Here is a 27355-nt window from a genome sequence, read left to right as displayed (position 1 = left end):
TGGTAGCTATCTTGAGTACAGAGGCTGAATATATTAGTCTTTCCAGTGCATGTACATAACTTCTTTGGTACGAACTATTGTTTAAAGATGTGTCCGTATCTGTTTCCAAACCTTATGTGCTTTTTGAAGACAATCAAGCCTGTATTCACTTGGCACAGGCAGAGAGTCACACGAAACGTACAAAACACATAAGTACTAGATTCCATCACATACGAGACTGTATTAAACAAGGGTTGATTACGTTAAAGTATTGTGATACCGATAACATGTTAGCAGATGTACTCACAAAGCCTTTGCCCGAAGAAAAGCATAGGAAGATCATAGCTGCTCTGGGAATGAAATAAAAATATGATTGAAATGTATCATATGTAACACATGTATGTATCATACTGTACATTGCCTGATGCAAAAGTATGTATAATACAAGGACTGCATTCTATAGGAATCAAAAGGTGGGGGATTGTTACCATCTACTGACATGCAGTGAGAAATGTAGTTTTGATCCCCAAGGATGCAGGGGAATAAAGGGTTAAAGAGTCATGAGTGAGCTGAAACAAGGCTCAGGTTGCAGCAATCACACAGCTGCAGGAATTTGTCTCTAATTGCTAGAGGGCCATAAAACTGTGTTAGAGGTTGCAGCAAGCATGGGGGTTTGAGGAGAAAAGTCTATGCGGAGTTTGTTGCTGAAGGTGTTTGTGCTGCGTAAGTGTCTCTGTCTGTTTATAGAGCTTATTTGTGTGATACAAATAAAGTTCTTCTTTACAACGCTCCTGTGTACGTCTGCCTATTACGTTCTACCTGGTTCTGAAAGTCCACCGCTAACACACTGAAAAGGCCCTAGATCTCGTTACAACCCTCTGAGCCTCTCTCTGAGTCGGAGCTCGGAGGAGGGCCTCTGATGTTGACCGTAGTGAACAGGTAGGTTCATATCGAGAGAGGCGTTCTGCTAGGTATTGTGGTCCTGCACCGTGTAAGGCTTTATAAGTCAAAACTAGCACTTTGAATTTAGCCTGGAAACAGATAGGTAGCCAGTGTAAATGCGCCCGAACAGGTGTTATATGTGCGGACCATCTGGTCCTTGTCAACAGTCTGGCTGCTGCGTTTTGCACTAGCTGTAGTTTCTGGACTGTTTTCAAAGGCAGCCCCACGTAGAGCGCATTGCAGTAGTCCAATCTAGAGGTTACCAGAGCATGCACAACTGAGGCGAGTTCGTCACTGTCCAGATAGGGACGTAGCTGGGCTACCAACCAAAGGTGGTAGAATGCATTCCGTGCCACCGAGGCTACCTGAGCCTCAAGAGACAGGAATGGATCGAAAAGAACCCCCAAGCTACGAACCTGTTCCTTCAAGGGGAGTGTAACCCCATCCAGAACAGGTTGAACATCCACCGTCTGGGCCGAGAAGGCACCCACCAACAGCATCTCAGTCTTGTCAGGATTGAGCCTCAGTTTATTAGCTCTCATCCAGTCCATTATTGCGGCCAGGCAATGGTTCAGCACATTAACAGCCTCACCTGAGGAAGATGAAAAGGAGAAGTAGAGTTGCGTGTCATCAGCGTACTGGTGACAACGCACTCCAAAACTCCTGATGATCGCACCCAGCGGCTTCATGTAGATGTTAAAAAGCATGGGGGACAGAACCGATCCCTGCGGGACTCCACAATGGAGAGTCCAGGGTATCGATCCATGCTTCCCAAGCCCTACCTTCTGGAGACGGTCCACCAAGTAGGAGCGGAGCCACTTCCAAGCAGTACCTCCAACTCTCAACTCCGTGAGTCTCCCCAGAAGGATACCATGGTCGATGGTATCAAAAGCCGCTGAGAGATCCAGGAGAATCAACAGAGTTACACTCCCCCTGTCTCTCTCCCGGCATAGGTCATCATACAGGGCGACCAAGGCCGTTTCAGTGCCGAAACCAGGCCTAAAACCGGATTGAAATGGATCAAGATAATCGGTTTCATCCAAGAGCACCTGGAGCTGGCTGGCAACCACCTGTTCCAAGACCTTGCCCAAGAATGGGACGTTCGCTATTGGTCTGTAGTTGTTCAAATTATCTGGGTCCAAGGAAGGTTTCTTCAGGAGTGGTCTTACTACCGCCTCTTTTAAGCGACTAGGGACCACTCCCTCTCTCAAGGAGGCATTTATCACTTCCCTGGCCCATCCGGCTGTTTCAACCCTGGCAGCTTTCACTAGCCAAGAAGGGCAAGGATCTAGAGCAGAAGTGGTTGCACGCACCAGTCCGAGTACCTTGTCAACTTCCTCAAGCTGTACCAACTGAAACTCATCCAATAAATGAGGACAAGACCATCCTCCGGATACCTCATTAGGTTCAACTGCTATAATATTGGAGTCTAAGTCCCGACGGATGCATAAGATTTTATCTTGGAAGTGCCCAGCGAACTCATTACAGCAGGTTACCGATGGTTCTATAATATCCTGAGGGCTGGAATGTAAAAGCCCTCGGACAATTCTAAAGAGCTCCACTGGACGGTTGAGAGATTATTTAATGGTGGCAGCGAAATATCGCTTTTTCGCTGCCCTCACCACTTCTGTATACAATTTCATAGAGGCACTTACCAAGGCGTGATTGCATCCGTCAGGAGTACGCCTCCATCTGCACTCAAGCCGCCTCCTCTCTTGTTTCATTGCTCTGAGCTCCGGGGTATACCACGGCGCTGCATGAGCTCGACATGGGAGAGGGCGCGCAGGAGCGATCGTGTCCACGGCCCGGGTCATTTCCGTGTTCCACAGTTCGACCAGGGCTTCGACAGGAGCGCCAGTCTTATCAGCCGGAAAATCCCCCAGAGCCCTTTGGAAACCCTGAGGATCCATTAGTCTCCGAGGTCGGACTAACTTAATAGGTCCCCCACCCTTGCGGAGGGAGAGGGTCGCTGTAAGCCTGAACTTCAACAAGCGGTGATCCTGTCCTCCAGCTCAGCAGACCTAATGGAATTACCAGTGCTTCTAGGATTGATGGTCTCCATATTCCAAACTACACTGTGGTCATGTCATCATTCCCGCACACTTTAGTGGGCACTCCTACCCTTCCAAAGTGACATAGCATCCAGACACCATCGCAAAGTAGCTCTGTTGCCATGGGTTTGGCAGTCGCTGGTCTGGTGGACTCACGAACCCACTGTTAAGAGGCATTCCATTCCAGGATCCCCCTCGGACTCTGATCATGTCAGATGCCAGCCTGTCAGGGTGGGGAGCCATCTGTGATGGTCAGATGATTCAGGGCACATGGTCGTCACAGGAATCCATACTGCTGATCAATCTTCTCGAACTTTGAGCAATCCGTCTGGCCCTCAGACACTTTGTGGAGGGCAGACGGTTAGAAGTGGTGCTCATCAGAACAGAGAACGTATAGGCCAAACCTTATTTAAACCGTCAAGGGGGCACATGTTCCCACCTTCTCCAGAAGGAAGCATCTCTCCTTTTCCAGTGGGCGGACAAGAATGTGGACTCTATAGCAGCAGAATATCTCAAGGGGGAGGACAACAGCCAAGCAGACTGGCTCAGTCAGGAGAAACTGAATCAGGGAGAGTGGATGCTTCTCCCAGGGGGTCTTTCATCAGATAGTGGCACGTTTCGGCCGAATTCAAGTGGACCTGTTTGCCACCAGTCACAATTGGCAGGTAAGGAGATTCTTCTCCAGGTATGTGACACCAGATGTGGAGGGGATAGATGCCTTAACATCCCAGTGGCCTCCAGGCAGGCAGTACGCCTTCCCTCCACTACCAGTTGTTCCCAGGGTGATCCAAAAACTTCATGCGGAGAGGACAGCAGTTCTACTAGGTGCTCCCTGATGGCCTAGATCAGCCTTGTCCAACCTTTGGGCCACAGATGTTGCTGGACTACAGTTCCCATAATTCCTGACCATTGGCCATGCTGGCTGGGGCTGATGGGAGTTGCAGTCTAGCAACATCTGGGAACCCAAAGGTTGGACAAGGCTGGCCTAGATGCTCCCTGATGGCCAAGGAGACCCTGGTTTCTGGATCTCCTCGAACTGTCAGTGGAACCCCCATGGAAAATTCCAGCAAAGGAGGACCTGCTCTCTCAAGGGCAGCTTCTTCATCCAGACCCGGAGTGGTTGGCGCTTCATGTATGGAATTTGAACAGAAGCGACTCTTAAAGAAAGACATTTCCCCACAAGTGCTGGAAACCATTATGGCTTCTAGACGCCCATCCACAATCAGAATATGCAAAGGCATATGGAAGGCCTTCTTATCCTAGTCACAGAAAAAAAGGAATTTTTCCTCAGTAAGTGGGGATCAATGAGATTTTATCTTTCCTGCAAGATGGCTTATCATTGGGTCTCAGACCTAACACCCTGAGATGCCAGGTTTCAGCCTTATCGTCAATACTCTCCAGATCTCTGGACAATCCACTCGGATCTCATCCTTTCATCAAATGTTTTCTCGGGAGCAACAATATCAGCACCTCCTACTGTTCATCGCTACCTGACATGGGATCTGCACAAAGTGTTAACAGCCCTTCAAAGTCCTCCATTTAAGAACACAAGAACATAAGAAGAGCCTGCTGGATCAGGCCAGTGGCCCATCTAGTCCAGCATCCTGTTCTCACAGTGGCCAACCAGGTGCCTGGGGGAAGCCCGCAAGCAGGACCCGAGTGCAAGAACACTCTCCCCTCCTGAGGCTTCCGGCAACTGGTTTTCAGAAGCATGCTGCCTCTGACTAGGGTGGCAGAGCACAGCCATCATGGCTAGTAGCCATTGATAGTCCTGTCCTCCATGAATTTGTCTAATCTTCTTTTAAAGCCATCCAAGCTGGTGGCCATTACTGCATCTTGTGGGAGCAAATTCCATAGTTTAACTATGCGCTGAGTAAAGAAGTACTTCCTTTTGTCTGTCCTGAATCTTCCAACATTCAGCTTCTTTGAATGTCCACGAGTTCTAGTATTATGAGAGAGGGAGAAGAACTTTTCTCTATCCACTTTCTCAATGCCATGCATAATTTTATACACTTCTATCATGTCTCCTCTGACCCGCCTTTTCTCTAAACTAAAAAGCCCCAAATGCTGCAACCTTTCCTCGTAAGGGAGTCGCTCCATCCCCTTGATCATTCTGGTTGCCCTCTTCTGAACCTTTTCCAACTCTATAATATCCTTTTTGAACATTTGAGTCAAGTTTCTCTCCATCTGCTATCCTTTAAGGTTTTGTTTCTTGTGGTCATTACTTCAGCCCATAGAGTGTCTGAGCTGAATGCCGTATCTGCCCATAATTTTTTTTTGTGTTTCATAAGGATAGAGTAGTCCTACGCACAGTCCCTTCCTTTCATCCCAAAGTAATCTGTCATAATCCTGTCCATCCTTCAGAGAAGGCCTGGCACTCTTTGGATGTGAGGAAAGCCCTTAAAGTTTATATTTCCAAGACAAAGGCGATTTGGAAAACAGATGATTTGTTTGTTTCCTTTCACCCAGCATCTCTGGAGAATAAGGTGTCCACTTCTACACTAGCCAGGTGGATCAAGGCACGCATTTCTTTGGCATATGCCTCTCTAAGACTAGCCCAGCCAGCAGGGATAGTGGCTCACTCCACAAGAGCGGCGGCCACATCAGCTGCCTTTTCTCACAACGCCCCTCTAATAGAGATTTGTAGGGCAGCGATATGGGCCATGCCCAATACCTTCATTAAGCATTGCAAAATAGACGCCTATGCATCAGTTGAGGCAACCTTTGGGAGGAGAGTGCTACAGCATGTCCTCTCAGACCAATAGTAGCTGCAGCCCAGCAAATTTCCCACCCTACATGGGTCAGCTTTGGTATGTCCCACCTGATATCATCTTTTACATGCACAGGAGAAGAGACATTTGGTCTTACCGTGAAATTGGTCTTCGCTGTGCATGTCAAAAGATGATATCAGGGTCGCTCCCTAGGGGGGCTGGGCTGCCATTATAAGCACTAGGAACTGAGGCAGGAACAGGTACAGACCAGGAATGGACCTGCCCAAAATTTTGCCTTCAACAGGTAGGTGGAGATAGCTACCCCACCTGATATCATCTTTTGACATGTGCAGAGAAGTCCAATTTCATGGTAAAACCAAATGTCTCTTCTTTGACTTTAGCCACACTTAGTAGCTTTGCTCCTCTCTCTCTCTCTGTCTTTATTTTATTTAGTCAGTATTTGGTAGCTAAGACAAGATTTGGCTTAGTGTGTCTTCCAAACCAGGAACTGGGATTAAGTTCTGTCCACTCTTAACAGCCTTGTCCTATGGTTACATGGCCATGATAGAGGAGGAGAAACCTTAAGCATTATCTCTTGTCTGGACAACATACTAAGCAAAATTTTGGGGTAGCTGCCATTTCACGCTGCCATGAACTCCTGTCTGGGTGTCAGTACTTTCTCAGTCATAATAAGCGATACTCTTTCTTACCATGATGTGTGAACCAGGCCCTCATCATGAGCTTACAGTCCTTTCACATAAAACTCCTGGTTGCTGGTTCATTATCTCTCCCCTCCCCAATGCTCTCTTCATTATAACAGCCTTATTTTTTTTAGAGGGAAGTTGTTCCTATCATTAAACAGTTAGGAGTGGGAAATCCTTTGTGATCTATTAGGAATGATCCAGTAGCAGATCCCAATCAACCTTCTGCCCACCTCTGCTTTAGACCATCAAATTCCCCTTGATTCTCACTTCATGTTGGCTGAAAATGGAAATATTTGTGTGTGTGTGTGTGAGAGAGAGAGAGAATGGTTGTCTGAACCCACCATCTGTCCAGGGGAGGGAGAAGTCTGATTGTTTCAATGGCAGAGTAGAACACGGTAGCAAAACTATTTGATTGAAACCAGTGACAGTTGTCAGGTGTGATCCTTTGCTGCATTTCAGATGACTTACATTATTTCATTACCTGAAGTGCTCTGGGACACTGACCACAATTGCACATTATGCAAGCCTTTATTTGTATTATGAGGTCTCTGTCCATCAAAATGCTACCTAGGGAATTTCATTATTTTTAGTTGATCCTGTGCTATATTAAAAGGGGGAGGGTACATTGACAGCTTTTGATAGCTGTTACAAGTGCCTTATTTCCCTATGGAGTTTCTAATAGATTTATGTTTTTAGGTGCTTATGTGCCTTAGTCTGGCTGTAATGCTGTTGTGAGACTCAACACTTTTAATGATTTTGTCTGCCTATGACATTATTTGTATATACCCAATAACTATTACATTCCTACCAATTAATGGGTGGCTTTGGATTTGGCTTAAATAATATAAAATGGAGTTCAACATCCTTTTCTCTCTCCTATTACCAAAGGCAAAAAGGCTTTGGTTAAATTAGTATTACCCAAATAATATTTCTTCCGTGACTGATCATAGGAATTTTATTTGATCTAGTTCTGCCTTAAGATGATGATGATGATCTTCATCTTCATCATCCAAATGGTATATCTTTAGAAGATATTCATTTCAAATTAAAAATGAAAGGGCATCGAACACAGTAATTAGCATTACAGCTCATGGTTTGTTTGAAGGAGACAAGCCATGAGCCTAGATTCAGACAACGTGCTAAGCCAAACCATGGCACAGTTGGAGGAAGAGGAAAATAATTGTGGTTTCCTTCCTGGGCACCTGCATACTCATGCATTTGTGCTAAGCTGTGTTTTGGCTTAGTGTTATGTGTAAACTGAACCAATGTCTCTCTTGCTCTCAGTTTTTCTATGTACGGTGTCTACAGCAGCAAATGAAATAATTATTGAAGCAGGATTTGGAAACAAGTTGCAACTTTGCCTATGAGTTGCCTGTCAGAGTTCCCCCTCCCCTTTCCTTTCTTTACCACAGCCTTTTTGAATAGTAGGAATGGGGAGAAGAGTGCAAGAGTCATGCAGTGTGTGGACGAGATACTAGGAAAAAAGAAATAAAGATACTTGGGGATGATGATAGACATCACCTTGAGTGCTTTCTTAACTTTTTCTTCCTTTTATCTCCTTTGCTTGCAAGAACAAGAGAGAGAGTAAATGTGGTTGGAGTGGGCTATTACATTGTGAGCAACAGTGACAACAACAATTAAATATGTCAGCAACTAGGCATTCTACTGCAATGATATTAAAAGGAACAGATCCAGTCAATAGGCAAAAGCATAAATAAGAGGGAAAGAACACAAAAGAAAAGGGGAAAAGGTAAAGGAGAGGCAGAGATTAGGGGTCAAATATTTGGAAGAATGTTTTGCGCACTGTTTAATAACTCATTGCTGAGAATTGTAGGGATGAGTAAAAATGGCAAAATAAGATGTTTAAGATGTTTAAGTTTCCTAAAAGGAGGGGGGAAATCATCATCATCATCTATTACCCGCCCTTCACCCAAAGGTTCCAGGGCGGATTACAACAATTTAAAAACATATGATAAAATACAGTTAAAAACAACCCAAACAACATTACAGAAAAAAGGGTGAGTCCTAAAAATATATATCTCAGCTGTCGAAGACCAGGGCAAAGAGGTGCGTCTTCAGTATTTGCCAAAAGTTGTACAATGGAATTGCCAGACGTACCTCAGTGGAGAGGGAGTTCCATAGTTTAGGGGCTGCCACAGAGAATGACCTCTTCCAGGCCACCACCACCTGAACTTCTGAAGGTGGTAGAAGTACCAAAAGGACCCCCTCTGCTGATCTCAACACTCGAGAAGGCCTCTATAGGGAAGGAGGCCATCTTTCAGATATTTGAGACCTAAGTCATTTAAGGCTTTAAACACTAATATGAGCACCTTGAACTGGGCATGGAAGCTAGCTGGCAACCAATGCAACTGTTTTAAAGCGGGTTCTGTGAGTTCTAAAGGGAATCACAGCCAGTAATCTGACTGCTGCATTTTGGACTAGTTGAAGTTTCCGAGTCATCTTCAAGGGCAGCCCTGCATAGAGCGCATTGTGAAAAAAGGCATTCCTAGCCACTGAGACCACCTGAACTTGCAGTGTTGGACTGTAGACAGTGTTGGATCAAGTAGTACTCCCAGGCTGCAGACCTGCTCCTTCAAGGAAAGAACAACCCTATCTTCCCACCGCCTGGGTATGAGAACTCCGGACACATAACACCTCTGACTTTTCAAGATTCCACTGTAATTTATTGGCCCACATCCAGTCCATCACTGCCTCCAAACATTGGTTCAACACTGCCTTTCCTCCTACAGTTTATGTATACATGGTATTCTTGAGCCATGTTACTCACTTGAATGGTAAAAATATTATGCGATTAAGTGGCAAAGAAAGGTGTACTTCTACCGTGGCAAATTGAATGCAGGTGGCATATATATATATATATATATATATATATATATATATATATATATATATATATATATATATATATATATATATATATATTCCCATTCTGATGTTTTCCATGAAAAGTGTTTTTGCACACGCTCCTCTTCCTTACCTTGCAGATGAGCTCAGTGAAAATGTTACGGCCTCGCCTCAATGGCATCCTTTTCAAGCTTACATTTGAAGAGCACATAAACAATATCAAGCCTGGCATCATGGCAGTAACGATAGCCTGTGAGGAACTGAAGAAGAGTGAAAGCTTTAGCAGGCTGTTGGAACTTGTCCTACTGATTGGAAACTACATGAATTCAGGATCAAGAAATGCCCAATCATTAGGCTTTAACATTAGCTTTCTTTGCAAGGTAAGTCTTAATTATACAAAAATGCATTATTATTATTATTATTATTATTATTATTATTATTATTATTATTATTATTATTATTATTATTATTATTATTATTATTATTGTTTTGTTATTATTGTTTTGTTGTTGTTGTTGTTGTTGTTGTTATTGTTATTGTTATTGTTATTATTGAGCCATTTGAAATGCAGGTTGAAGTGGATTTATGTTACAGATAAGACCGTTAAATATTGCTTTCCTTTGATTTCTGAATGCTTATTTATACAGGGGTATTTGTTGGCAGATATTAGCTTGGCAACAATATTTGAAAGGAAGTTCACATGCTGTTACCTGGTATTCCCCCCACACACACACACACATACACAGTTAGCCTACTTATGTGAGTAGTGTAATGTGAGTCAGGATCCCAAAGAAACTACATATGCTCCAAAATATATTTAATGGATTGTGGAAATCATTGCAGAAGCTTCATGTGCTCCGATATGTTTTTAATGGATTCTGAAAACCACTCAGATGAAGAAAGCATGGGTTAACTTGGCTAATAGATTAACCCCCCTGCCCCCCCAAACAGCATACTGTTAAATTTGGAGCATAGATAATTAGTTTTGCTTTCAAATGTTACACACACTTCTCTCTCTCTCTGACTCTCTCTCTCTCTGTGTCTGTGATTCTTGAATATAACAAGGCAGTATATAAAGCTACCCAGTTGGTAATAAGCTTATGTACTTCAACCAGCAATGATCTTATTTCATTGACCTCCTAGAAAATTCTGAAATGAATCATTCATTTTCATTGGCGATCACTCGTGGACCAGTAAGATTGTCTTCCAAGATAACTAACTGTGGAGGCCAATTCTAGATCCACACAGACTCCCACAGTGAGAACATAGGTTTCCAGATGGAAGACAGTCGCGATGAGGATTTGCTTGACGTGCCTTCCACTTAGCTTGTTTGACCATTTCACCCTGTACTCGTGCTTCTTCAAAGTCCATAGCACTTTTGATAATCTCCAATTGGGACACTCATGGGCCAAAGCTTCCCAGTTCTCAATGGTCATGTTACATTTTTTTCAGATTTGCTTTAAGAACATCTTTAAATCTCTTTTGCTCTCCACCAATATTCTGTTTTCCATCCTTAAGTTGGGAGTAAAGTAGCTGCTTTGAAAAATGGTGATCAGGCACTTGAACAACATGGCCAGTCCAGTGAAGTTGATGTTGATGATCATTGCTTCACCACTGGTAGTCTTTGCTTCTTCCAAAACGCTAACATTAGTCCATCTGTCTTCCCAAGTAATTTGCAGAATTTTCCAGAGGCAGTGTTGGTGGAATCTTTCAAGAAGTAGGGAGTGGTGTTTATATATGGTCCATTTTTCATAGGCGTACAGTAAGGTCGGTAGTACAATGGCTTTGTGAATAAGCATTTTGGTCTCCCTGCAAATATCCCGATCCTCAAACACTCTGTGCTTCATTTGGGAGAATGAGGCACTCACAGAGCTCAGACGATGTTGAATTTTAGCATCGATGTCAGCTTTTACAGAGAGATGGCTGCCAAGATAGGAAAAGTGGTCAGTGTTCTCCAGCGTCGCACCACTAAGCTGGATTGATGGTGTTACAGAGGGTCTAGTTTGCACCTGTTGATGAAGCACTTTGGTTTTTTTGATATTAAGTGAGAGCCCAAGCTTTCCATATGCTTCTGCAAAAACATTTAGGATAGTTTGAAGATCTTTCTCTGAATGTGCAGAGACCACACTATCATCGGCATATTGAAGTTCTACGACAGAGGTTGACATTACCTTACTTTTTGCTTTCAGCCTAGTGAGATTCAAAAGTTTTCCATTTGTTCAATATATAAGTTTCCCCTCAATAAGGTGTAGAATCATAGCAATGAAGATAGCAAATAAGGTTGGAGCAATGACGCATCCCTGTTTTACGCCTGATCCGACTCTGAATGGATCGCTCTGAAAGCCATTGTTACCCAAAATTGTCACTGTCATGTTGTCATGAAGGTGTTGTAAAATATTCACAAATTTATCAGGGCATCCAGTTTTCAGAAGGATGGTCCAGAGAGCGGTTCGATTCACAGTATCAAAGGCCTTACTCAGATTAATAAATGCCATATATAAAGGTTGATTCTGCTCCCAGCATTTTTCTTGAAGCTGTCATGAAGTGAAGATCATGTCCACTGTCCCCTTGGAAGGGCGGAAACCATTCTGGGATTTGGGGAGGACATCTTCTGAGATAGGTAGGAGGTGATTTGCGAGGATCCTTGCAAGAATTTTACCTGTGGTAGCAAGAAGAGAGATACCTCAATAGTTCCCACAATCTGTTCTATCACCCTTCTTAAAAAGGGTAATAATTATGACATCCCTAAAGTCTTTCGGGATCTCCTCCCTCATCCAGATTTTTTCAATGAGCTTATGAAGTTGATGTGTAAATTCAGGCCCACCTTCATTAAAGATAGCCATTTGTTGGCCTATTAAAAAAAAAGTTACCATTCTGGTTTTCTGTGGTCATAGTTCGAAATTAAACTGAGTAAATGCATGTCTAACAGGGAAAAAAGCTAATTTTAACAAATAAGCATCCCTTTTATGGTCAGATTTAATGTTTATATACCAGACTGAAAACGTAATATAATTCTTCATGTATTTAAAGTCCATTATGGCTTCTTCAGTAAAAATTACATCACAGATCTTATACTCTGTCTCAGAATGACTAATTGGTATTAGAGCCTTATTCTGGAACTTCCTTTTTAACTGCACCTTTGTGAAATTTCCCCTACCCTCTTTGCTGGTCTATTCTTCAGGCCATTTCCACGCTTGCCCTTGGAACCCTGTTCTTTGAAGGCTGTATAATCTGTGTTGGGCATTTTTTTTGTCTTAAAAGTGGGGTAAACGTATAAGAAGAGGCATGCACAGCTTGTGAGTCACTAACACAGTCACTAGTCATACACTGTGGTCTGCCAGGTGACTGGCACAACTGTTTTTACATATATAAACTGGCTCCTTGGAATACAAGAACAATTTATTTATTTTTAAAAAAAGAGATTTAGTATTAGTTTCACGGAAGGAATTCACAGCAATTTCCTATGTTTGGTTACTAGTTTTTTCCAGAGCTTGAAAAAGTAACTTTTCCAAGCTCTTTTTTTTTCCCCTACCAAATAAACATTCTTGTGAACACATAGCATTCTGTCCAAAGGTTTTTGCCAACTTCAAGTAAAATAAAAATCTGGGAAATTTAATCCTATTGTAACAGTAGTTCAAGAGTGAGTGGGAGAGAGAAAGATGCCTCACATCAAACAGGGCTTCCTTTGAAAAGTAAAGATGCTGTCTAGTGGTAAATCAATGTTTTAAACAGGGAGACACTTGACATTTCATTGTAGGAAGTAATTTTATTCACATATTTTAGGTTTTGTTGTAGGTTGTATTTTAGCAAAGTGCGATTTTGTTTTTAATATTAACATTGTAATCTTCCTTGGGGAATGTAAAAGTTGAAAGAGAAGATATATACTTAATAATGTATAAATAATTCACAGCCTGCCTATATGTGGATCTTAGTCTGTATTTGAGCTGCTTCTTTATTTGCCTATACTGTAAACCCACAGCCTGCATTTTAGACAGTTGCAGCAGGTGCAAGTGTGTGCACAAGGCTTGTTGATATATCATCTTATTAAACTGAGGTACAATAAGATGAGATATGAACAAGCTTTGTGCTCCCACTTGTACCTACCTTGCTCATCCTTTCTCACAAGCCAGGATATAAATCAAGAAGTCTTGGTTAATGATAAATTCTCATCTTGTTTCTCCAGATGACTACATAAGCTCACAGATTTCACCATAAAGAAAGTCTATGGACCTAATTTTATGACCATGTTTTGATGTCATATCTCAGCTTACTGAGTCATGAACAAACCTCGTTTCTTTGCTCCTCCCTTTGTACAAGTGAAGAAACATATCAGGAAGCCTCAGTTAACTGCCATTTTCCATTATGTCTGAACTGGGAAACTATGGTTTAATTGCTTCCAAACAAGTCAGAATATGGAGCTATGGGGTTTTTATATCGTAACATGTTTGAAATAACATAATTTCCCATTTCTGACATTACAGGAAACTAAAGTTTTATTTTAGTTTTTTGAAAGTGAGCTAAATTGTTTCCATGGTAGTCTGCAGTTATGGTGTGTACTCACAATATTATTCATCAAATACATTTTGTAATGAGACCAATTAAAAAGTCACAGTTCATAATCACTGAGATTTTTTTTTAAATGACTGAGTCAAAATGTCAAATGAAACTAAAATTGTGCTACTAATATATGGCTGCAAGAAATATCTGTAGGATACAAATCACACCTACAGGTTGCTATTGTGTCTGAGTACTTAACATAAAAGTCAAAGAACTAGAATGAAGATGTAGTTCCAGACACAGTATGCTTGGCGATACACAGAGACTTACCATTTATTCTTTCTTGTTAGTTCATTACAGTGGTGATCTGTAGCAGTGCTTAAGTGAAGGTCTAGAATTGTGGAATAGTAGAGCTGGAAGAGGCCTATAAAGCCGTTGAGTCCAACCCCCTGCTCAGTGCAAGAATTCAACCTATAGCATACCCAACAGGTGGCTGTCCAGCTGCCTCTTGAATGCCTCAAGTGTTGGAGAGCCCACCACCTCCCTAGGCAATTGGTTCCATTGTCATACCACTCTAACAGCTAGGACTTTTTTCCTGATGTTCAGTCGAGATCTGGCTTCCAATAATTCCGTGTCCTGCACTCTGGGATTATCAAGAATAGATCCTGATCCTCCTCTGTGTGACAACCTTTTGAATAGTTCTATCTCCCCTCAGTCTTCTATTAAATATTTATGAAATTTTACAAGATATTAAGTAACAACAGTCCACTCCTCCCCTTCTAAAAGCATCAATATACCCGGTGAAGATGAGTTCCAGTGAAAATACAAAGAAGGGACCCACAATCCAAGGAAAGGATAAAAGTATGTTAGGGCTCAAGCAGTCAGCCAGACATTTTTGTATGATGTTGGTAAACCACTATTATCTCTGTCATTTATATATGTAATAAAGCAAAACCTGTCCGCCATGAATGAGCCCACTTATTTCTTCCCTTTGGCCACGCTAATGACTGCTGTTAATTTTTCCAGTAAAGCAAAATGCCACAATTTTTTATACCATAATGTTAAAGAAGCTTGCTCCATATTTCTCCAAAACGTAGCTATAATCATTTTTGCTGCAACCAGCATAAAACCAATAAAAGGTTTGATGAGCACATCCCAATTGTGTCTCTGAAAACTGTTCAATAACACTAACTCTGGAGACGGGACAAGATTTTTGCCTGTGGTGCTGCATATTTTCCTAAATACCACAGACCCAACACCAGAAACTTCCACATGTCCACCACATAGGTTGAAATGAACCTTGGACAGAGCATCCTCTCCAGAAAAAGGGGGAGAGGGTAGGGCAGATACGAGACAGGCGGAGAGGTGTTGAGGTGCCAGTTTTGTATGACTCTAAATGCCTGTTCTCTTTTGGAATTTGAGATGGATCAATATGGAAATTTGGTCCACATATTCTTCCAATCATGTGGGTCTATCTGAATGGCCCAGTCTGACTCCCAGAAAAAGCTCAGCCCATCTACCATTCCCATAAACCACATTCACCAGAATAGTATAAAAGGGAAAAGCCAGGAAGAAGACTTCCTTTTCTTCTACACCAGTACTTGGAAGGCAGCTTAAAGTGTGGTACTTTCATTCCAGAGAGTGAGATGAAGATCTTTCCGAACATATGGGGTCCGCTGTAACAGCAGAGGGTGCAGAGCAACATTATCAATCTGCACCCACTGCTGACCATCAGACTCCTGTACTCAGTCTTCTCTTCCCAAGGATAAACATGCTCAGTTTTTTCAGTCTCTCCACATAGGGCTTTGTTTCCAGTCCTCTGATCATGCTTGTTGCCCTCTCCTGAACCCATTCCAATTTGTCTGCATCCTTCTTAAAGTGTGCTGTGCAGACCTGGATGCAGTACTCATGGTGAAGGTTAACCAGTGCCAAATAGAGGAGAACTAGCACTTCATGCAATTTGGAAACTGTACTCTGTTAATTTAGCTTAAAATAACATTTGCCTTTTTGCAGCCACGTCACATTGTTGGCTCATATTCAGCTTGTGATCAACAACAATTCCATGATCTTTCTTGCCACAAAGGTTGCTTTGAAATCAACCACCACAATGCTGGCTATTTGTACAAAGCTGGCCTTAGACTTTTCCTTTTTTGGAGCACTAGGGAAGGGCATTGTTTAGTGGCAGATGTAGAAGTGCATCCAGGAAAGCATGTATTAAACCTGTCTTGTGCTAGCTACAAAACTAATGTCTTTATGTTGATTGCAAATCCTTAAAAATGCATTATCTTTCCGGATGTTATATTGCAACATGTGGTGTTATTGAAGAAAGCGGTGATTTGTAAACAATCCTTGGCAGAGAGCACAGAACTTGATTTTGCTTAAATAAAGGAGACTGCCATTAGAATTCATGTACTGTATCGAGGCTGGCAAGCAGGAGCACTAGTTTTGATATATGCACTGAAGCATTCTTGATTGTTGATTCACTGAATAGTTAATATTTATACAGATATATAGAAAGGAGCAATGTTTGAGTGAAAGCAAAAATGCATTACCATTTGAGAGATTAGCACATCTTGTTGGTAGTTTTGAAAGTGACTAGGTACATTTTTTTACTTTGAGGTACATAATAGCATGTGTGTGTGTGCACGCACTCTCTGTCTGTCTCTCTGTCTCTCTCTCTCTGCCCCTGAGAGACAGGCCACCAAGTTTGCATCTAGTTGCAGAGACCAAATGTGTTTACACCTTCTTTTTGGTGTCACTATTCTCAGGGTAAGTCTATTCTGCTATTAGGAAGCTTCTTAGAGACATTTGCTGCATCTTCTGAGATGAGAAGAATACCACCAGAACAACTCTTAACAGCAAAGATGATAATTATAACTTTATCTTATATGTAGATTCTCTGATAAAGAAAAAAAATCTAATTTAGCAAAAGGTTCTAACCTGCATAATGACATTGTCATTATTCTCTTTCAGACCACTTTAATGTATGTTGTAGAGCCGGAAAAGGTGAACAAAAGAAAAACTAAAATGACCAGAGGGGTTTAGCAACTCCCCTATGAGGAAGTCTATTTTAGTGTAGAAAAAGAGGCAAGTAAGGGAGGACACGAAGGCCAGCATCAGACCGCAGCAGGCTCCTGCCCCCCCCTGCGTGCATGCTTAAATAATCTCGTTGTGCAACCTCTTGCGTTGCCACGTCAGCACACATGCCTGCCATTACCTAAGATGGTGGCAGGAGTATGATGGTGGTGGAGGCGTGTTTACGCTTTTCAGGGGGCTGCTCGAGAGAGGGCAAAGGGAGAATTAGCAAAACGATGTCCCCTTCCTTCCATCATCTGCTGAAAAGTAGTCTAGATCCTATAACTTAACCTAAGTATAAAAACCTTGTAAAACCACATTTTGTGTCCAGATATATCTTGAAATTCATTTTATTTATATCTGGAAGCAGATGTTAGACTGTTGAAAATGATAAAAAATGTACCTATACAAATAATAGGAAAATGTATTGCTAAGAAATAATGCATCTCACTCCTTATTTCTTTCCTTTTACAGATTAGAGATACTAAATCCTCTGATCAAAAAACAACACTGTTGCATTTTCTGGCTGAAATTTGTGAAGAGAGTTATCGCAACATCATAAAATTCCCAGATGAACTTGAACATGTGGAAAGCGCAAGCAAAGGTATATGGAGAGATAAGGCACTAGGAGTAATTTGTATCTACTTAGGTGTGGAACGTGCTTGGAACATTTCATTTTAGATTTTAGGATTATGTAACCTGTAAACATTAATAATCCTCAGATACATTTTTTCTCCTTCTAGATGTTTATTGATCTAAGGAAAAGGAGAAAAAATGTTTTGCTCTGAAGTTCATTACAGTAATAACACAGTACTGTGAACTTCAGATGAGGCATCTTGTAACATCAGTGTCATTAAAATGTTTAGCTCATTAACTACCTGGCAACCTTGTTTTATTATCCTTATGTACAATTATAATGCTCACAGTAATGTTTTTCCCTATCACAAAACTATTTAAATCAGAGCTGTTCACAAAAACATCACACACACAAGACATGCCCACACTGCCACACAAATCTGTATATATACGTTTTGAAAATGGATGTTCAAGTATTTAAATAAAGAAGCAGAGTGAAGGCATTGAAACCCTTTTGCTATTTTGATAACTATTTGGACCATACATATTAATTTATAGTAGCCCCCTTGTAATCTAACTTTCGTAAAGGGATATCACATGAGCTGTAAGGCTGTGCCACTGCACCTGCCCTCCTGCTGTTTTATTAACACATTATTACATTGTTGCATGCCTCACCTAGCCTTGCCTCTGATGCATGAGTATCTGAAGAAGAATCACTACATATAAGTGGGTGCTCACGTGTAGGGGTTCTGATGTACACTGGGCAACTGTGTAATTGGTTCGCAAGGAGAGAACCATAAGCCCATGTTTGGACGACACACTAAGCCAAACCTTGGCTAGTTCAGCACAACATGGGAGTAAAAAAAAAAAAAGACCGGAGAGGAGTAAAGTGGTTGTAAACTCCTCTCCAGGACCACACACATTTCCGTGGTCCCAGTGTGCAGAACAGTCCTAGTCATTATATTCCTTCCACTCACAGTTCTTTAGATCCAGACTATAGTGATTTGTATCAGAGCAAACTGAGTAATAGCTGCATATCCCAGAATTCACAATGATAATTTTACTAGACTTTGACAAAAATGATGTATTTTGCATAGTGATAATTTGCCGAATATGAGTTTCTCTATATATTAAAAAGAAGAGAAAGATCGGAAACAACGTAAGGGCTAGGTGATCAGATTAATGCTAAACATGGCTTTGATACATCCTTGTTAACTTATTAGTCTACGTAGTAATTTTGGAGGTTCTTCTCTTTTTTTAACTTATAAAAAATTCTCTTTTGCAAAGCCTTACTGGTTTACTAGACATGTTTGATAAATCCTTTATTGGTTTTCTCCTGTGGCTAACACTTTAAGTTGCAGCTTTGAGGATTTTATGCAGTTTGATTTAAAACCTCTAGTGTGTGAGAGGTCAGCTCAAGGGATTAAACCAAAAGGGTTGGTGAAATTTAATTAAAACCATTGCATCAGTAGGAGGGGGAAAGATTTATGAATGGATCTTAAATCCCTATTAATCCTAATTTTTTGCATAAATCTAAAATGGGTTTTGTTTCAGTTAAATTTGTTCCTTTTTATAAGATAAAAGATTAAGTTTTCTATAAACAGCATTAACTGATAAGCAGCATAATTATTCTGTACTTTTATAACAAAACTCAAATCTTAAGGTCCTCTATACACTATTTTTTTCAGAAGTTTGATCATGTGGGGCATTCCCTTGTCTTGCATGTTTGAGAAGAAGGAAACATTAACTATTTCTTACGATATTTTTGTGTTGTAGCTAATCACATCATTCTATGGCAGAAGTCAAATATCATTTTCTTCAGAAGGAAGGAGTCACATGGAAATGCAGACACATAAGATTGCTAAGCATATTATATTGCATACTATAAAAAGACTAGGATGTAATATACTAACTTAATACCTATGGTTTTTATTATATTATAATATTAATAAATCCCCTAAGGTATTGTCACATTTATATTTTATTTATTTAGAAATTTCTACATTCTCCTCATTTCAAATATAGTTTTCCAAGACAGCTTATGCTAAACATGTCAGTAAAGCAGTCAGCAATATAAAAGACAAAATACACAAATTAAAAAGTAACAAATCTACATCAGATTAATTGGTTCAGTTTTAAAATGTTTTTTTAAAAAGCCTTGACATCTGCTTTATGCTGAAAAGATGAGGACACCGAGTAAGCTTTCCTGGTGAGAGCTTTCCACAAATAGGGCACCTCCAACAAAAAATATTCTTTCCTCAGTCACTTGCAGTATTGTAGTTGGGGGAAGTATCTGGAAGAGAGCCTTTGAAGATGATCTCAGGGCTTTTATACAAAATTAACTGTGTATATCTGCAGGAAAATATTTTTTAAAAAAAATCTTGGGCATTATAAATTACAAAATATTTTATTCTGCATATGCTTTTTAAAAGGATATAAAAATCACATGGGCAATCAGAACAAAAGGACAAAAAAGTTCTTATATTTCAGATGACACTTAAGAGCTAAACTGTCCTGTACGAGCAGAATGAAAATCAGATTTGAATACGGAAAGGTCAGGAGGATTGAGATAGCAAATAATATATGTCCCAGAATCTTCAATAATCTGTTCTTAATTCATAGCAAAACCTTTCATAGCAAAACCTTGTAGTGCGTACCTACAAGCTTACTCAAGTGAAAAATAAACAGACACATAATTATTTCAGCCCTTTCTGGAAAATGCTATGAAGGTTTAGAGAAAAAAGAAAAGTGGGAAAAAAGATACTGAGAGTGGATTTCTTTGCGTGGAAAACTAATAATGCTACAGCTTGCTGTGACAGTAGATACACTCCTCAGACTTAGCATATTGTCCCCAAACCACAGAAGTGTTGCCAGCCGTGATCACGGAGCAGTGTGGATATACCACACCCTCTAATAGTGAACTAATAGTGAACTAACCGTTAGCTGGAACCCTGAATTAGGAGCAGTTCTGTTAAATCAGGTGTGGGGAACCTTTGACCCTCCAGATGTTGCTGAATTACAACTCCCATCAGCCCCTAAGCAAGCATGGCCAATGGCCAATGTACTTCAGCAACATATGGAGGACCAAAGGTTCCCCACAATTGGAGAATGAGGACATACTGTCATATTTTGTTGTACTACTTGTGATAGTATAGTTTACCATTAGGGTGTCATCTGGTAATTTGTTTGATTCTGCTTGTGCTGTTAATTCTTGTTTTAGTTTGATACTACCTCTTTGTTGGTATAGTTTTGGCAGCAGATAACATATTGCATTTCTTCAGAAGATATTAATTAGATTGGTCATATTAGCAATAAACACAGACATAAAGTGTGGCAGAGTATACATTAGTTTAGATGGGTGTAATGGTTGTGCCCCTTACTCAATAGTGGATTATTTGGGCTGCATTCAGATGGCTATCTATTCCTTTTTCCCTACGTTTCCTTACCTACTAATTTCCACATTGTATTTGATCTTTCATATGACATAAAAGTCATTTCTGGAAGTCTGGTAGAATATAGTGGAAATTTAGCACTCATTTCCATGTTAATTGCTTCCAGAAAAAAATCTATTTGCAACCCCATGACCTAGAAAATTGCAGGAGTAAAATGATGAAATTTGGGGCTGTATACCAGCATACAGTTCTTCTGTTTTCATAGGTAAATCATGGAGGAACAAACATGCACATGCACAGAAAGGGTGGGAGAATAGTGACATGTCCACTGATGTTTATTGCTGTGACACACCATGCCCACTAGTGTTAATTAAATTTAGTACAACATGGCTGTATATTGGTCAAAAAGCCACAGTTCCATAATGCAACAAGTACTCGAGTGTGAAAGGAATGTTAGAAATCGGGAGAGAAGTGCTACCATTATAATCAGTAAAACTAACACAATAATGCCTATTCAGCCTTAATGTGACTGTTATCTGTAGATCTATCCATGGAAATACTAAAATTATTCCTTATGGGAGATGTCAATGACATCAACATATATCTCCTTTTCCCCCAGGCAGCATGCCATCAAGTGGGCTGTAGTGCTACCTAATGTCCGAAGGCAGGAATGCAGAAGAGTCAAGACCCGGGCTTCTCCTTCTGGTCGTCCTCAGTTCATTTCTGCCTTCGTCTGTGGGCATTTTGTTGCAGCCTTAGCTCTGCTAATCTCTGTCAATGTGTGCTAGTGAGTCTCTGTTCGTGTGAGATGTAGTGGTTGTGTGGAAGGGTGTGTTTGTGTTATTTTGCTAGTGGTGGTTTCTGTATTGATTTTCCCCATTTTAGTGGGACTTCCCTGGGGAGGTTCCCTTTCTTCCTTCCTAACAGTTGGGTTGCGGCGGCAGCCCCACTGGAGGCTTTCCCCCTTTTCCCTCCCCCCTTCCACTTTGGGCTTGCTATTGCAGACTGCAGCTAGCAAGCTGATTACAAACAGCGGCTGGCTCTCCCTTGCTTGTGGCTGTTGTCCTGTAGCTTGTCTTGCTTCTTACCCGGAGCTTGCGGCTTCAGTTCCGGGCTTCAGTTCTAGACTGTGGAGGCTTCTAGCTTGCGGCTGCAACTCTGGGCCCCGTCTGTCCCAGAGAGTTGTTTTGTTGCCCAGAGCTTGTGGCTGTGACTTTGGGTCTTCACCGCAATGTCAACAGGTGCCCCATCCTCTTCCCAGAGTTTGCAGCAGCGAGACAGGCCTCAGAGCTAGAGGCAGCTAGCAGCACAGTTGCTGAGGCAGCAGTAGCAATATTAAACAGTCTCGCCTCAGGGGTAACTAACTTTGCTTGGAGCTTGTGGCTCCCGGCTGCTGCTGCTGCTGCTGAGGGGTGGTAGTCCTTTCAGAGGCCTTTACGACTTTTCCACTGTCATGCTTCCCATCCTTTTTTCCACAGTTGCCATTTTGTTTGGATAAATTTTTCCTGCTTTTTCCCCCCTTTAAATTTTGGTTAGGTCTTCTGTACCTCTGATCTTCTTCACTGTTACCTGTTTTCCTGTGTTTTTCTCCTTCCCCTTCTTCTTTGCATAGAAGGCTGGGAGTAATGTTATACACACACACACACACACACACACACACACCACACTGAGTATACTATATAGTATATATAGTATATACATATATTATTTGTGGGTGTATACACACAGAGAGAATGAAACAAGAAGGTTATTATTAGTGGACTCTCTCCTATAGTTGGGGCTGCACTGCTCCCCTCTACTGTGTATGTGTGCCTTTGCTCCAGAATCACCACACCCCTCCTACAGTGCATGTGTTATACTTCAGTTACCCCACCCCTCTACCATGTGTGTTTATACCATTTTGGGCTCAGTTACAATGGTGGATTCCCTTGACCAACTCTCTGTTGGGGAACAGCAAGGCATGACTACATGGCCTCTACACAAATCTTGTTCAAGCCTGAGATCCAAGCCGTCAAAGCACAAAATCTCTAAACAGCACTCCAAAGCTACCACTAAGACCAAGCATGCTTCCACTCAGCTTGCTGCTAGGCAGGCATGGTATGTGACTGTTCCTAGCTCTCTGGAAGTGTCATTCACTACTGTCATCAGTGCTGAGGATGGGTCATGCTCAGAAGTACCTGTTACAGGTCAAGAGCAGTGCTTTTTCACTCTCCATCTGTGTCATCGGATGAAGACTTTGATGGTTTTCCTGAACAGCAACCAGCACCTGCTTTGCCAGCTCGACAGTTGCTCCTGCCTCCTACTTCCAGTCAGCCTGTTTTTGAGCCCAGGGTTCAGGCCTCTAATACTGGCATATTGGGGTGAGTTTCTGCTCTGGTTCATCTGTTAGACATGGCAGTTGCATCACCCCCACAACAGGTGCCCTTGGTGTCTGCACCTCCAAAACTTGGCACTCTGCCTCCTGCACAAATTCCCTTGCTAGGTCTGCAGTAGACTCCTGAGTATGTTTCTCAGCTGAAGGATGTATTCCTGGGCTCCTTTCTGCAAGCATAACCCCCAGCACAGCCACTCATCCAACCTTCTCCACTTTCCCATGTTCAACCGCCTCTGACAACTCACACCAGAACCTCTACTGTTTCCTCTGTTGTTCACCATCATTCAGAGGGAACTTGGGTGCTGTCTCCAAATCTATTTGACATCTCCAGAGGCAGAGCTCGAGGAAATGAGACGGACCCAGTTGATGCACCCATATTGCCAGAATGCAAGGTTGATGAATGGAGTGGTGAGTCTGAAGTGGAAGAGGATTCTTCTCACTACCTCTTTGAGTCAGCTGATTTCTTGTCGCTATTTCGCAGGATACTGGACAACCTGGGCCTTCAGTCAGCTCCATCTGAACCCACACTTCCTCCAGTTAAGAGCACCAAGGTGCTGAGGACCCCCAAGTCTGTGATCTACTCACTTCCCATTCCCGACCCTCTAGACAAGTTGGCAAAGGAAGAATGGGCTTGGCCTCTACATGCTAGAAGAGTCTCCGCCTTGGCTAATAAATATTGTTCCTTGGACTTCATGAATTGTTTGCAGATCCGGGCAGTTGATGAACCAATTTCCAGTTTAGTAACCAAATCTCTCCTTCTGATAGAAGGGGACTCCTAACTTAAGGACTTGTCTGAATGGAGATTTGATTTTGCACTCTGGAAAAACCACAATGCAATGGCCTATTCCATCAGAACCTCTTGTGCTGCGTCCATATTCACCAGCACTTCCATGATCTGGTTCAATAAGCTCTTAGACAATCTCAGTCCGGATCCCGTCAAACTAAGAAGAACCCTGTTGAAGCTTCACAAGTCAGCAGCTTTTGTAGCCGATGCAACACTGCTTGCAGCTCGTGCTATCTCTATAGGGGTGGTGGCAAGGAGGATGTTCTGGCTCCTTCATTTGGATGCTGATACCATGGCCTGAGTCAGTCATTCTACTGCTCCATATACAGGCACCATGCTCTTTGGAGAGGAGGCTCTCAAATCTGTCTTGGTGGATCCTAAAGATAAACAGAAGCCTGTTTTAGCCACAAATAAAAAAAGAGGATTGGAGACCATTTAGAAGGTTTGCTCCATACTGTTCCTTTCAGCCATTTTGAGGAATGTATTCTGAAAGAAGTGGCTATGACTTTTGGCCTTCCAAGGGGTCCTGGTCCAAGCAGTGCTTCCATGGCCATTCACAGCAACAGGGCAGGGCAGGTCCCTCTTCTTCCATTCCGGTTGGAGGCAGATTATTCCACTTCGCCCAGAGTTGGCAACACATAACTATGGACTCTTGGGTAAGGGATCTGATAGCCTATGGTTATGTGATAAGAGTTTTTGCAGCCTCCCCCAAACAGGTTCCTGCCCTCCCATGTGTCCTACTCTCCAGAGATATGTATGGTGATGGAGGAAGCCATACAACATCTTCTGGACATAGCAGTTAAAGGACCAGTTCCACCTGCCAAATGCCACGTGGTGGTTATTCAATGCTGTTTGCAGTTCCCAAGAGAGATCTCTCCGGTAGAGCCATTCTAGACCTCAAATTCATAAACAGGCTTGTGAGATACCGTCACTTCAAAATGGAGTTTCTAGCCTCAATCATATAGGTGGTATAGGAGGGAACTTTCTGGCATCTTTTGATTTGACAGAGGCATATATCCATGTTCCTATTGTCTGGCCTACAGACAATTTCTGAGGTTTGTGTTCAGCCAACACCAGGTCCTGCCTTTCGGTCTCTCATCAGCCCTGAGAGTGTTAACAAAGGTGATGGTTACCTTGGTTGTCCATCTCTGCCTCCAGGATGTTCGCATCTACCCATATCTGGATGACCTTCTGGTCCAGGCAGACTCCGTGAACAAGGCATGACTCATATGCATCTTACTCTCACAACCCTGAGAGACCACCATGGGTTTTGGTCAATGTCAAAAAGAGTAATATCTTCATCTTCCCTACTCAGCAGCTTCAGCACTTGGGAGCAATTCTGGACACAACTTGAGCCACAGTCTTCCTATCTCCGGAACAGATTGCAGCAATCAAAGACATGGCATGCCTTCTGATGTGCAGCAAAGTGGCTGGTGTCATGTTGCTTGCAAAAGCTCTGGGCGTGTTTGCGTCAACCATTCATATTGTTCCTTGGGCTTGTCATCCCGCTTAACTGCTCCAATGGGCCTTATTACCTTTTCAGTTGGTTATTGCCAGTTCCACATACTGTGAACTTCATCTTTCCCCCTCACTGTTGTCTTCCTTCCGGTGGTGGTCATCAACTCAGAATCTCTAGAAGGGGTCACCATTCTGAGAGCCAGACAGGACTTTGATCACAACAGATGACAGTTCTCTCAGCTGGGTGCCACACTGCAACTGTCGCTTCACTCAAGGCACTTGATCTGTGTTGGAGAGAGGCCACAGCATGAACTGGTTAGAACTGAGGGCATTTGCAATGAATGTCCCTCTCACAGACATTTGCAAAGCTGCGGTATGGTTGACCTCAGACGCGTTCATTCAACATTATAAGGTAGACCATTATGTCTCTGGTGATGCCTCATTTGGGAGGTGTGTCCTGCAACAAGTAGTAGCTCATGTTTAGGCAGCGGTGTGGACCCCTCTACCAGGGCTGCTTTGATACATCCCACTTGATGGCTTAGTACCTGGGGAAAATGGACTGTTGGTCTCATCTGAAAGGTGGTTTTCCCAGATATCATGCCATCATGACCCTTCCTGATAGGGGCTGCCTGTGTGTTCTTGTTTGTTTTATTAGTTTTGCTTATTAACTTTCTTATATGTTCTTAGTGCTAAAGCTTTCCTTGTTAGTTTGAATGCATAATATTTTCCTGAGTCCATACCTTGTTATATATATTTTCCTGGCTATGGCTGCTCCTTTGTTCATGCAGTGGTCTGTTTCTTTCATTGTTTCGTATGCTCTGTATGTGACTTCTGTCAAGAGGTCTTCCTTTGGCCTCATCTGGAATGAACTGAGGAGGACTGGAAGGAGCAGCCCAGGTCTTGACACTTCTGCATTCCTGCCTTCAGACACCAGGCAGTGCTACAGCCCACTTGATGGGAGGGTACCCGGGAAAACCACCTTTCAGGTGAGACCAACAGTCTGTTTTTGTCTTTCTCATGTATGGATTGCTTATTGGACAGCACATGTTAACTAACAACGGTTTTGGGGGACATTGTAAATAAATGATGATACATTTATGTGCAGGCATCCTGATGTGTGCTTTCATGTATTTACATTATTCATAATATTTTCATCAGTTAAGGTTTGAGAAATAGTACATAGAAGATGGTTTTGGTTTGTTAAAAATGTCTGTCTGCCTGTCTACCTGGCTTTAAGTGCTTTTAGCTCCTTTTTTTGTGATGTTGTATTTTATTGTGAACCATCCTGAAATAGTGTAGAAATGCTCCAGAATAAAACAAATAATTTGTATCTTGCTTCTTCAACAATTTTCCAAAGCTGTTAATAACAGTGTGTTCTTGTTTACATTTAATTGCCATATTATTCCACTGTTTACAGTCTCTCCCGGACTATGGCTGTGTATACATCATACTTTTAAAACACATTCCCCGTCTCCCCCAATAATCCTGGGAACTTTATTTTGTTAAGGGTGTTGGGAATTATAGCTCACTGAGGGGTAAACTACAGTTCCCACGATTATTTGGGAAGAGGATGTTCTTTAAATGTATGGTGTGTACACAGCCTATGTACATGCCTGCCAACTGAGAATAACATTTCATGCATTCAGTGAAGTGAACTCTTTTCCAAGAAAGCAGATGTCATAATAAGTATGTTAGTCTGTAAGGTGCAGCAAGTTTGTTTTAGCTGCAATAGAATAATATGCCTACCCCTTTGGGAGGGAATAATAATAGTCCTATCCTTTTTGTCTTGTTAATGGAAGTGAATAATAGTCCAGCATTATTAAAATAATGTAGTGTGAGGCTGTGTGGTGGTGATAGCCATTGCTGCAGAAATAAAATGTTTAATATTTTGATTTTATAAATGGGCAAAAAGAATGTGGCAGGGTTTGGCTTTTTATAAGTTTATTG

General features: G+C 41.9%; 1 protein-coding gene across 6 annotated transcripts in view; it reads left to right on the top strand.

Moving 5' to 3' along the window:
- DIAPH2 (diaphanous related formin 2) overlaps window positions 1-27355 on the top strand; it is a 455139-nt gene that overhangs the window by 191247 nt on the left and 236537 nt on the right. For 5 of the 6 annotated variants that reach the window (XM_061598178.1, XM_061598177.1, XM_061598175.1 and 2 more), the window contains 2 exons: window positions 9393-9632; window positions 17299-17428. In XM_061598178.1, coding sequence (XP_061454162.1) covers window positions 9393-9632; window positions 17299-17428 — 370 coding nt within the window. Of the gene's footprint in view, window positions 1-9392; window positions 9633-17298; window positions 17699-27355 lie in introns of those variants that run through there. The other variant, XM_061598180.1, reaches the window with a different exon arrangement.

Source organism: Rhineura floridana, chromosome 16 (genome assembly GCF_030035675.1).
Source record: "Rhineura floridana isolate rRhiFlo1 chromosome 16, rRhiFlo1.hap2, whole genome shotgun sequence".
Taxonomy (NCBI): Eukaryota; Metazoa; Chordata; class Lepidosauria; order Squamata; family Rhineuridae; genus Rhineura; species Rhineura floridana.
This window is presented reverse-complemented; position numbering and strand designations above follow the sequence as displayed.